Here is a 13,417-nt window from a genome sequence, read left to right on the forward strand (position 1 = left end):
TTACATTGACCTCACAATGTAGATAGAATTGAGCAGAGTAGAAATTACCCCACAGGGTTTTTTAGACCATCTTGATACCTGGTCCATCAAGTTCCATACTACACGTGAGTGTCCTGCACATCTTTTCAATAAGAAATCTGAATGGTGAAAGCGGATCAGTGAGGTCGCCCGCGTTCCGACCCCTGATCTTTCCGTGGGAACCAGACAGTGCAACAACAGCCTCCTTTCTGTTTCAGTGAAGTTGTCTCGACTGAGTGTGCCTTGGCGCAGAAGGGTTGGTGAAAGAGAATCGGGCAGGTCGTGGCAGCCAGCTGGAGGCCAGGGTAGTTCTCTGGGTCAGGTGAAGTGGGAGGTAGCAGGGGACCAGATGATGGACAGCCATGGAGATGTCCTCATCCCTTAGGTGGGCTCACTTCCCAGAAAGTACAACGCTGACCACGGTCAAACTGAGTTTGCGCAAGTTCTACATGTATTGTGTACAGAGCCAAACAGACATTTCAGAGAAAAAAAGCTCTGAGATGTCATTGCCTCAGGTTAGTTAACCGTCTTAATTAAAATAACCACCTGACTGCAAAAAAAAAAAAGAAAGAAACCCTTTCTCTTCAAGATTAGGAAAAAGAAATTACATTGCTGATGATCTTGGATATCTGGGCTGCCTTCTTGATGTCTGGTCGGTCAGGTTCCGCGGTGTACACATGAGTGGCCTGCACATCTTTTCGGTAAGAGATCTGTTCAAAGAGACAGTTTTAATTTAAGGAAGAAGAAAAACAAACGGAAATGAACAATTCCAAAGAGCTAATGGCCTTAACATTCATAAAATTATTTATCCTGTACATAATCATTCATGAGAGAGCACACTGGCCTTAAGTTATTTTTAAGCATATATATGTATATATATGTATATATATATACACACACACATTATTTGAATACATATGTTAACTCTCTGTACTATGCCTAGGATTTACCAACATTACATTTGAACTGAATCTATACTCCATAAGGCCAAGACTTCAGCACAAAACCAATGCTAAAGGCTTTTACCTATACAATCTTCATACACATGTGTGTGTGTGTGTCTGTGTGTGGATGTGTGTGTATCACATACAGAACATCTTCAGCAAGGACTTCGCCTCTGTCAACTTTGCCAATCACATCTTCTCAACTCTCAGGGAAAGGTGGCCCTTGGTGCCCAAATACAGAAAACGACTCCATTCCGTCTCTCACTCTCTCAGGCATACCCTTCTTGTTCCAACGGGACTTTACAAGTGTCCGTGTCTGGAGGCCTAGTCACGGGTAGATTGATAGCTTTATCACCTAATAGACCCCAATGGAAGGACTTTATTCTCCCCACCCCCAACCAACCTCAACAAAACAAAACAAGAAGAATAACAAATTACATTAAGGACCATTCTTCCTCTGAAAACATAGCAAGTAGAAACAAGCCAAAATGTGGCAAACAGAGATGTAAGAGAAAAATATACACACGGTGTGTCAGATGTCCTTTAGATCCCCAGTGGTCACTTAGATGGAATGGAGTCGCAAAGAGGGAGGAGAGACTAGAAGCCAACTGATGGAACATCCAGTGGTCCAGTCTCACCAGTCTCTCCATTTCTCCATTGCTGGGCATCAGGCACGGGCTGAAGCAATAGCCAGCTAGTCCTTTTCAGAGACAACTTCATCTGGCAATATCGCTAGGGGCTTGGCCAACCTGTTCTTTACATTGTATTTTATTAAATTTATGAAACAAGGTATTTGGAAAAGGTCGTTTAAAAAACCTGGCTTCACCGCATGATGAATAATGTCACTGAATTATTATAATTTTTTAATGGATAGCAGTCAAGTTTACTGCAACTCACAGCGACCCCATGGCAAGGAACAGAACTGCCCAAGAGTTCTCAAGGCTGTCAGCCTTTATGGAAACAGACGACCACATGTCTTCCTGTGGGGCCATGGTGGGTCTGACCTGACCTTCTGGTGAACTGCTCTGCCCCCAAGGCTCCTTTGCTAAATTCTTCATGGAAAACAGGTTGCATTGCGGAATGCTTTGTCACATTTTTTTAAATCATAATAAAAAAAAGAGCACACTGGCTCTTCTTCCCTCTCCCCCAAAGCATGAACAGCAGGATGCAGACATATATGCTAGGACATGTGTCTGAAAAGTACCTTCCACAGAAAACAAGGATTTTGGATGAAAACTTCCTGTAACAGTAGCCCCTGAGAGTACTTATTAGACAGTTTGCTTCCTCAGCTCCATCCGTGACCTTGGGGACCAGATTTTCAGTGCACAAGCCCAGGAATCTGCATTCCAGTGAACTCCCCATTGACTCCAACGAACCACGGTTCTAGATAAAACCCATGGAGCTTGTTAGCTTCCTTTCAACGTGGTACCTCTTCTTGCTTCTTGCTTTCAAAAGGACTGTCAACTGCAAGAGATGATGCTGATCCTCCTGCAGGCAGGCACGGGATGCACGATTTTCTTTCAATGAAACATTTGCATACACTTTCAGCTAGTCCTTTAACCGCTCGCGTGGCCTCACCACCCCAGCTTTTCCAAACTGCATTCACAATCACAAATCTGTCCAAGTAACTATCGCTTAAACACGATTGGTATAATTTCAGAAAGAACATCTGTTTTGTTGCTTGTTTGTCGATATTTCTATTTGTAGAAGCTGTACCTTAAAAAGTAACTTCGGGTCAGCCAGACTCGTGCTCACACAAGCAGCAAAAGAAACCTAAAAATGAGCTGAAGACCTGAGTTCTTTTGTTGGGCAAATTGGAAACCCTGGAGCATTGAAATAGGCCGCTGTCACCGGTTTCAGAAAAGCAAGACACTCACACGGGACGATGGCCAATCAACCTCAACCTACAGGGAGTTAAATGCAGGCTGTGTAACGCAAAACCTGGCTCGCAGGTGAAAACAAACCAAAATTATGAGCTACCTACAGGCTGTGCCTCAGGGGACTCCATGGGGGGAGATGTCTTTTTGTTTAGAAAAGAACGAGGGGAAAACTGGAAACCCTTACTTTGTGGAAAGCACCACACCTTTCAGAAACCCACCGCCCTCCCTCTGTGGGCTACCTAATTACATGCTGTTCAGCCTAATGAAGGCGTGGAGAGAGGGGAAGGGCGCAAAGGTGGTGGGAGCAGGACACTGAACAGGGCCCCATTATCCATGTAAACTGTAAATTAGAGGCTGGCATATGCGACACCAAACCAATATTAAGATTGACAAGAGGTGCGAATTCAAACACGAACACACCCCACAGGGGAACCGCTGGCTGTCAGTCAGGTGTGCTGGAATATCCCTCTTGGGGGAGAGGCACGGAAGAAGAGGACAGGTGCTCCAAAGTAACAACTTTCGGACCTTCGGTGTCTACAAGGATGTCTGAGCACACCTGGTAAGGCAACAGGGCGCTTCGAGTGGGGTACTCATCTTCCAGCACCGACCACACCGCTTCAGATTAGGACTCGGTGTTTGTTTGCTCCATCTTTGGAGACTGTCAGAACACACGGGGAGAATGAAAGAGTCACACAGCAGACAAGAGGCTTGTCAGTGGGTGGTCAGAGAAGCCAAACGCTTCCTAATTCCAGGCTTAATGGTCAACTCTATTGGAGGAGCAGATTGGCCTTCATTCTTCAGCAAAGTCTGTCTTCTTGTGGCCACATGAGGTCCAACCCGGTACTGTTTTGGATGCGGTGAGAGAGAGAAAAAGGTCACCAGCACTGAATGGGTACAAACTTGAGGGTCCACAGTGGATTGTTGCCGGAGCTGGTTTACCATTTAACTCCCTCCTGGGTTCTCAGAGAATAGCAAAGAACCCAGAAGAAGTAGCAGGAAGCAGCTGTCAGAGTGGTCTTCATTGTAGGCCATTTACTATACACCCGTCAGGAGCCTTGGTCGTGTAGTGGTTATGCATCGGGCTGCTAACCTCAAGGTCAGCAGTTCAAAACCACCAGCAGATCTAAAGGGCAAAGACCAGGCTTTCTATCCCCCCAAGAGTTACACTCTCAGAAACCCACATGGGTGCTGTTCTGCCCTATAAGTTGGAATCCACTGGACGGCAGGGAGTTTAGGATATGCCAGGTACTAGACGGGAAAAGCAGCAGCCCTGGCTAATTAGTGTGCTACTCATCGGGCCACCCCAGGCCATCCACGGGAGCCAGACTAGGCTTTCTCGTCCTGTCGAGAGTTACAGGCTCAGAAACCCACCGAGCAGTTCTAGGTGTGCCACGGGGTGGCTAAGACTCATAGTCGACTCTATGGCAATGAGCAACTAGGAAGGGGCCCCAGTGGCACAGTGGTCAAGCACTTGACCGCCAAGCCAGAGAGCACTTTGAATGCCTTTACCACACAATGGGCCAAAGATACAGTCCTCGGCTCCGGGCAGACTCCACTCAATGGCAGAATCCATTCAATGGCAACAGGTTTGAATTCACTCAATGGCAGAATCCATTCAATGGCAACAGGTTTGAATTCACTCAATGGCAGAATCCACTCAATGGCAACAGGTTTGAATTCACTCATGGCAACAGGTTTGGTTGGTTGGTTTTGTTTTCTTTATCATGCCTAGTCAGGATGGCACAGAGGATTTAGCACCCAACAGCAAAAACAGGGTCACCGCTCCGTTCCCACCCACCCACAGAGTACTTCAGAAGAGCAGCCACGCCATCTGTTTGCAAAGGTCACAGAGCCTTCAAAACCGTATCTGGAGTAGCCCCGCCCTGCAGGCCTGGAGGGCCAGTGCTAGCGCCTCAACGTCCACTCAACGTCCACTCCCTCACCCGGGCAGTTCTGAAAATGACACGGCGATTTAAAAGGTTCGTGGGGAAACTCCGTTGACTTTTCATTCCATTTCTCCACAGAGGTTTTTGAAGTGCCCTCCCCCTAGGGCTGTGAATACTTGCAAGCCACCGTGATGGCTGTTAAGCAGAGGTCTTTTGTTCCTATTCTTAGTACTACTCTACTTCGAATTTGTCTTCATTTCAAATGACTTATTCTCACCAAGAACATTCAGCTAATTTTCCCAAATCCCACAAAGAAGAAAAGTAGGATTTTAGTCAAGACTTCATTACACCTATTAAAGGACGTAGGGGGAAATACGTACGTGTCAGTCTGGGTAGAAGAGAGAAACAAATCCATGGACACACATATGTGTATAAGAAAGAGGTATATATACAAGAGCAATTGAACATGGAGAAACATCCAAGCCCAGTCCAGATCAAGTCCATCAGTCCGATATTAGCCCAGATATCCCATATCAATCTAGAAAGTCCTCTTCAGACTCACAAAACAAATGAAATGAAGCCAAATGCAGGAACATCACTAGCCAGTGGGTAGAAAGTCTTTGGGTCCAGTGGCGTTGTAAGCATCTCAGTGCTGGCAGAGGTCTCTCTGTGGCTTCTCCACCTTCAGAGGTCCGGTTGCGTCCATGTGGCTGGTCTTCTGCAATGTTTCCCAGGGAGTAGCAGATTTCCCAGAATTCTCAGGAGAAGGCCATGTCCACACAGAGTCTCATTGGCTATCTCCAGATTGACAGCCTAGACTCCACCCTTAAACTCTTAATCCTTAAATTGACACCAGATTAGGTGACTGCCACAACATATATACCTGAGTATAAGCCAACCTGAATATCAGCCGAGGCACCTTATTTTACCATAAAAACTACAGTAAAAATGTGCTGAAAAACTCGGCTTATACACGAGTATATATGGTAATAGCTGATCTCAATAAAATTTCCACTCTTCCAATGAGAACATAGTATAATTCCCCATTTCTTTGTATCAGTCAATGAAACTCAATGAAATCTTCCAGTAAAGTTTCATCATTTTCTTTTCTAGGCCTTATGAGGACTGATAAAATAATTAACATCTAATTGACGTATCTGGGCATTCACCTTGTAGCCAAGGTAAACGCCTAATGAGCTTGGGTGATACAATCATATCTGCAAATGGTGATTCTGGTTCCTGCCTGCGGGACACTTAGAAGTGTCACTTCTTGATTTCTTGTTGGTAGGTGCCATGGTGTGGGCTCAGACTCAATGAAATGCGGCCCAGTCCCTTTGAGGCTGGTGCGGGTGTCATGGGCACAGGCTACCAGCGGACTGTTAGCGGGGTTGCCACTGGTGCTTACGTGGCTGTTGATATTGCCAAATTGTGTTCAGTAGCTTCTTTACCGAGAGGAGGGAAAAAATAAGCAAAAAAGGCTTCCTCTCAATTACAGTAATGAATAAGGTTGCGATTCAATAGAACGTATTTTACAAATGATCCTGTAGTCAGTATTATATTCAAGCAATTTATAACTAGGTTTACCACACACTATTCCATGAGCAAAACTGACCATAAGCATTACTAAGGGATTCAGAATGGTTTGGTATGGGAAGAAGGTTTGATATGGGAGGAGGTGTGGTGGGAAACTGAGTCACTGCACCGGGCAACTCCTACCTTAATGACATCGCTGCGGGTTAGAGAGAGAGAGCCGTTTCTTTTTCTCTGCAATCAGCAGCTAGGAGGATGGTTTAAGTCTCTAAGCGCCAGCTGTCATCGGAAGTCTACATGGTGTACTTCATTCTCAAAGTGAAGTTGTAGAGAAACAAGCTGAGCCAAAGGATGGAGGGAGCGAAAGAGGCGGTCTCTGGGGGCATGGGGAAGACCCTGGATCCTGCTCTACCTGAAGACTACTTGGATTTTCCAACCATGCAAACCCAACAGATTCTTATTTTCGACCCGTGCTGACTTGAGACATTTTTCTGCCAAGAATTCTAGAGAGTCTTGACTATCGGAGCCGTCATTCCATCCACTTTTCTGCAATATCAACTCTGGTTTACCGCCATGCCTAAGAAGGTTAGCTCTTTCAAAGCATGTCTTGGCCTTTCTTCCTTCATCTCCTCATGGGCCCTTTGTCCTTCAGCTCTAGGTGCACTTCATTTTATTGACCTGGACAAATGAGCTCAAATCAAAAGAAAAAACCCCAGCACAGATTGCCCAGCACATGAAATGCCAGCCTCCGCAGAGGCAGAGATTGAGTGTGTGGAGGGCCCGGTAGCTAGACAGACACCCATGGGCGCTGAGGGCAGGGGGAGCAAATGGACCCAGAAGGAAACAACTGAGCCAGCATTCTTTCCTTTGCTACCCCGTTAAAGGGTTAAAATGAGTTTCTTGCGGAGACCAAACCACACAGGACACACACAGAACAATGGCAGCTAGTGTGACCCGAATAGAAATATCATCTTGAAGCACTCGTTCAGTTCTTCCTCACGAAGTTAAGATAGAGTAAAATACGGAGTTCTGACTAGGACAGCTTATCATTACTACCGTATAATTATTTTCATTGTTTTCTAAAGACCTTATAGTCGATAAAAAAGGTTTCTTTTCTCCCATCTTTATCATTTTTTGCTCTTATTTGACCAACATACATACAAATATCTTCTTTCAGAATCCTCTTTTATAATTTCATTTAGTTTCCAAAAGTTGGACAGCAAACTAATGTAGCCCACAAGGACTGTACAAAAATCACACTGATGAACGTTGTAAAGGTCAGCATCTTGCAGGGTTACGGATCACTCGTCCGTCGTGGAAAAGGAAGTTCATCTCTCCAGAGGGGACGGGTGTTACATCTCTCTGCAAACTGACACCTGATCCGTCTCTGTAAGGATAACACCGAGATGCAATTCTCAACAGAAGTAAGAGGTAGAGCTGGACCATCCAGCCAGTCCATCATCCCACAGTGTGGAGGGCTCCCCCCTCCCTAACCAAGGAGAGGAGTCATCTTCTCTCTAAAGCCATTGCACGTTCCAGAGTGTCATAACTCCCTACACTACTAGACAAACGATAACAACGACCTCCATTACTAGGCGATGTTTGATTGTCTTTGCTTTTCTGAACGAAAGTTTTAATGGGGGGTTTAATTAGATCATCACCACAAACTTGTGAAGAAGGACGAATAAAAACGACCCACTATGCTGACTTGGAAATGAAAATGATAATTCTTATATTCCCCCTTTCAAGCTGAAACTCTAACACATGCTGTTATTAAGTTACACTGGAGAGTCACTCAGGCCGTGATTATTTTTCCAAGTATCGTCTTACTGATTTATCGTTTTAAGTTTTGGGCTTTTTATTTTTACTTTTGTTGGAATGGAAATTTAGTCTGCTAATACGTTTTTAATAATTTGAAAAAAGTACCTGTGTCACTCTTGAAAAGAGCATTAAGTCTCTGTGTCCCAGCTGACTAGTTTTCTAACACACACTGAACCAACTGCCAAAATGGTGTTTTGGAAAAGTTTACCATTCAATTCTATCACAAGAGTGTACAGATCTCGTTGCTTATAAAACTTGAGAGTCAGAGCTGAAACTTGCCCTTGACTTACTTCAGCATTACTGGACTTCATGTCTCTGCAAAGATTGATGAGAACACGTAATGAAAGTGGGGTTTTACTGCAGACCCTTCTTGAGGGGAAAGTAACGGGATAGGATATCTCTGGTGTTTCTAATTACATCAGAGAAATTTGGCAGCACCATGTCCCTTAAGAGTCAAGAGGATTTAGATGGACTGTTTTTAATTAATTTTTAATCACAGTCTCAACAAAATAGTTTTATAGGTTCAAGAACCTTTGGAATATGCCCTTCTGACCTGAATAATTCTTAAAATAAATTTCATGTTGGTTTTGCACTTCTAACTTTAAAAAATAGTTTTAAATTAATTATGATATCACCCTAAACTCTCAAATCACCCTTTAAAACTTGGAGGAGGCCCAAGTCTGCCTCCTATTTCATGAATGGACACTCCTGCCAAGCTCTGGATATATATTCTCTCAGTTGTTGCTCGCAAGAACCCTAAGAGGTAGGTAGCACTGGCCTGATTTTGCAGAGGGGAAAAACTGAGATTCGGAGACACCACGTAACTTGTCCAACCAAAAAACGTCACAGCAAGCCAATTCTAACCCGGGATGGACACCTAACTCTACTATCTATTCCATCAGCGGGTTTTCTGAGAATTTTTCATACTCTGTGGTCATAACATTATTGGGTGATGACCCCAATTATTCTTCAACCCGGAAATCTCAGTTGCTCAGAAGCGAAATAGCTGGGAGGTGATGAAGCATCCTTTTCCCGTCCCTCATGGGCTTATTCTCATCTCTCCATATGTAACGCAGAGAAAAATTCTGAAGGAATAATTCTTCCCTCTGTCCCACTCATGAGCATTCTAATAAAAGAGCTGATCAGAAAGGAGCCCAGAATCCACTTCCAAACAGAGATTGAGGGATTTTCCTTTGAACTGAACTGATGTTTCCAGTTTTCTTGGCTCTCCAACATACACCAGAGAGCTGACTTGATTTGGGTAGAAACATAAAAGGCAGGCAAAGATGTTGGCTTTTACGGCTTCTAAGTGAAGTCAGGTTCCCATGTGACAGCACCACTGATTTTAAATTAAGTCATGTGCAGTCCTGGTGTAAAATGGCATTCTGCATTATGAGAGGTGATTCTATTAGCCAAGTCTCTGCGAATGAGTTTCATGAGACAGAAACGTTGTGGCGGACAGAATCATGTCGATTCGCCAGGAGATGTGCTTAGCTTTCCTGTGGTTTTGAAGACCTATATTAAATTTCATATTACAGGGACAACAAATGTATTATTCTAAGCAGCTTGACTCTACAGGAATATCAACTACTTCACAGGTAGAATACAAATATCAGTCTCACTTTCGATCTGAGTAAATAGTCTTAAACACTTTCTAAATCCTATTATGTGTACAAACTTTGCATGTCAAGGTTGAAGCGCGCTGGCAGAGGAGTGTAAGCAAACACATCCTTCTTCCATAAGTACACGGCAATGCATGCAGGAGAAAAAATGCCTTTATAACTCCTGGTCCCTCAATCCCAGACCTTTGGAAAGAATAGGCAGCGTTAAAATAATCACCCCAGTTCTACGCTAAGGAAGTTCTCTATTTGAGTTTCTTTGAATTATAGTTAGAAAGGGCCTCCCAGGATCAACAAGGTGCCAGCCGCCAACCCAGACCATCACTACCACGTCCCAACCCACAGCCTTTGATGGGAATTCAGTCTCAGTAACATCAGGATGGTGGGTGCACAGAGTGTGTCCGTTTTCCTACCCTGCCTTGGACTGAATCTATTGACCGGAGTGCCCCTACAACCTACTCTGCTCGTCATGTCTACAATTCCAACTAAAATCTCCCCTCATCATCAGTATCCTTGGCAGGGGCGGGGTCATGGCGCATCCAAAGAGCAGACTTGGGAAGGCGATTCTTCCACCTTGTTTTCGTCCTGTATACCATGGGGGCCAGTATAGGGGTTTTGTGAGAAGTGGAAATGACAAGAGTCTTGGCAGTGCTTCGGGCTGGCGGTGGTGGTTCTTATGGTGATGAAACGAGCTATTCTTTGAGCAAAGAGATCTTAGAAAGCACCCCTTAACCTGCTTGGCATGAGGCTCGTGCATTTCTTGTTCCTCTAAAACGACTCCAGAAAAGAGCTCTGGCGCCGCCATAGGCTGATACACGTGGAGTACAATGTCATCAAGCATGCCGATTGTATTTGACTATGGGCCCATGTCATCCAATATCCCATAGCTGCTGCCAACTTGCAAAGAAGCACTGCTGCAGACCTCGGTCCAGCTGAGCTCCGGAGGGGTTGCAGCAACCTGCTAAGTCCCACTAGGCAAGAGAATGAGTGCGGGGGTGGCATGGGGGGCGGGGCAAGCTCTTGGTTAGATCACAGGGATGTTACAAGAGGCTTTTCAAAGGAAGGATTGCTTGACCCAACTAGGACTTTATCTGAAGGTATCATAAGCCACAGAGAACACACAAAGCTGCTCATACATTTTTTGTGTGTGTGAAAGCACAGAATTCATGATGTGGGATTGGAGCAGGTCTAGTCTGAAAACCATGTGAATTCAGCATCAGGTCAAGATAAGTCTAGGAAAGAAGCTTCCCCTTGGATTTCAAGAAGAAATTCTTCTAGGTCATCAAGTAACAGAGCAACTGCACGGAAGGGTGGATGTGTCTGCTAAGTTATCACCAAAGAACTGGATTTTATAAAAGGCAACTTCTTCCCTTTTGCCATCTGCGTCTAGGCCAAGTATTAGACATCTATTGCTTTTCTGTTCCCCAATGGACCACATTTTATCAATTTATCCCTCACAGAATTTCAAAGGAAATACTAATGGGTACAATCTAGCTCAAATTTGTCTTCTTGCCTGGGTCAGTGAAACTAACATGTGTTTCTTCTGGTTGTTTTATTGACTTTGGTTTTGGGGTTTTCCCCAATTCTAGCACGTTTCTAAACCGAAAATGTGTGAATTCAGAAGCAAGTCAAGTGCAAGCTACAAAACACTAGTCGCTCTACACATTCAAAAATCCATTTTTGTCTTGCCTAAAGTAGAAGTCCCTGGAGTGAAAGTGTTTGGCACAGTAAAGGCATTGAGCCGCCTTTGACAACGTAGCTCACATATACCTGGGGCTGACCACTGAGAGAAAGGAAAATTTACATTCCATTTTGAATAGAGGATGCCACAATATTTAAAGTAGAAGCCAATAATCACATAGCCGGCTGTGAGTTTACTAACAAATGTTCGTAGAATTACGACGAATGGTCTTCCTTACATTGCTCTGGAACTTATTGACCTCCATGGCGTGTTTGACTTCAGGCGGCTCCTTCATGTGGGCATAATCTGAAACTCCCTTCTCAGCACCATGCTTCTGCTTATAGGCAACCTGGAAAGGAAAAGGATGGGGGGAAAGACTGTCAGCTTAACGAAGATGTAAATTAAAATAGTACCTGTTTCTACAGCAGAGTCCTGCTCCAAACAGGAGGGCATGAGGAACAAACTTTCACATCTCCATGGAATCCAGGATTTTGGGAGCCAGTACGGCTGGATGAGCCTCCACAACTACTGCCCCGAGATCACCTTCAAATTGTAAGCCAAAACCATGCTCCTGAAGTCTTCTTTGAATCTATATGTAGCTACCATATAGACTCGAGTATAAGCCAGGTTTTTTTCAGCACATTTCTAATGCAGTTTTTGTTGTAAAATTAGGTGCCTCGGTGGATATTCAGGTCAGCTCATACTTGAGTATATACGGTAATCTTAATCAAGAAAAGTAAATCAGCTTTGAGCACTTTTAAAAAAATTATTCATGTGAGATCAAAGTGATGACAAAGGGAAGTTAAAGGGACAGCACTTTAAGACACAGGCGGTAGAATAATTTGGTTTTCTGTGAGGCACACTGGCGCTGCAGTAGTTAGCATCAATGCTTGACTGCTGGCTGAGAGGTAGGTGGTTGTGACACACCAGGGAGTTCACTGGAGAAAAAGATGGGGCAGTCCACTTCCCTAAAGAGACAGTGGTCATTCCCTGGGAGTGCTGGAATGATTCAGCGAGGCTGTCACAATAGATACCTACATTTTTTAATTGGCAGGGGAGTACTGAATAATGCCTTTTTCTGAAAAAGGGGTGGCACCCAATAAGTCTGGCCAACTAGGAGACATAGCTGTCAAACCTCCATGGGAAATTCACAGAGTCACTCACTCGGAGCCAGACCAGCCTTGGTGGCAATGGATTTGGTCCCTTACTGGATCAAAAACAGAATTGTCCAGTTGAGGGAATCCTCAGAACCTAGGACCATGCCTAATGGGAGATAACACAACTTGGGGTAGTAAGCCTTCCTATTTCTAAAGTCTTGATAGAAATTTCTTCTGCAACATTAATATTTGCTGTGCATGAATAAAGGAATGAATGAAGAGCTGAACGAATAAGTGCAAAATGGTACTAGATACACAGTTTAGGGATGAGAATAGGCCCGGTATCAAACAGAGAGCATTGGAAAGACAATTACGGCCAAGGTAATAATGTCTTATCATTTAATCTCCCTTTAGACTCACTTTAGAGCTGTTCCCATTTTTTTTTTTAAGTGAAGGGGAGATGCACGTGGACGAAGCCCCTGGTGAGTGCCCTCTGGCCATGGACCACGATGTGACTAGTCTTGTTAGCACGCAGAATGCATTGGGAGATGGTTGCAGATGCAGTTAGACTGTAATGTAGCACCTTCCCTGGGCCTCTTCCTTACAATCCATTTAAATTTTCTCTTATGTTTAATATTTCCTGCTTTCTTTTAAATTGAGGTTTTGCGCTTGTTAGGTTTTGTTGTTGTTATTGTTTGTCTTTTGTTTTCCTGTCTATGAAATGCAGGATAGGTAAATCTATAAAGACAGTAACTGGATAAATGGCTCTTGGGAGGTATGGCAGAGGAGTTTGGAGGTAAATAGGGAGCTAATATCATTGAGTGTATAAGACTAAATGCTTAATAACATTGAGTTTAAGACTAAAACTGTTTGTGGTGATGATTTTACATCTCTTCTTGATGTGATTGAGCTATTGACTTGTATTATATGTAAATTTTATG

General features: G+C 44.1%; 1 protein-coding gene across 2 annotated transcripts in view; it reads right to left on the bottom strand.

Annotated features, from left to right (window-relative positions):
* Positions 1 to 13,417, bottom strand: part of NEBL (nebulette) — a 451,165-nt gene that overhangs the window by 103,529 nt on the left and 334,219 nt on the right. Inside the window, exons 5-6 of one of the 2 annotated variants that reach the window (XM_075552463.1) lie at positions 11,618 to 11,728; positions 627 to 728 (exon numbers count right to left, since the gene is read on the bottom strand). The exons of the other annotated variant lie outside the window; for it this stretch is intronic. Of the exons in view, the coding sequence (XP_075408578.1) occupies positions 627 to 728; positions 11,618 to 11,728 (213 nt within the window). The remainder of the gene's footprint in view (positions 1 to 626; positions 729 to 11,617; positions 11,729 to 13,417) is intronic. 2 annotated transcript variants of the gene reach the window in all.

The sequence above is a fragment of the Tenrec ecaudatus genome, chromosome 6 (genome assembly GCF_050624435.1).
Source record: "Tenrec ecaudatus isolate mTenEca1 chromosome 6, mTenEca1.hap1, whole genome shotgun sequence".
NCBI lineage: Eukaryota > Metazoa > Chordata > Mammalia > Afrosoricida > Tenrecidae > Tenrec > Tenrec ecaudatus.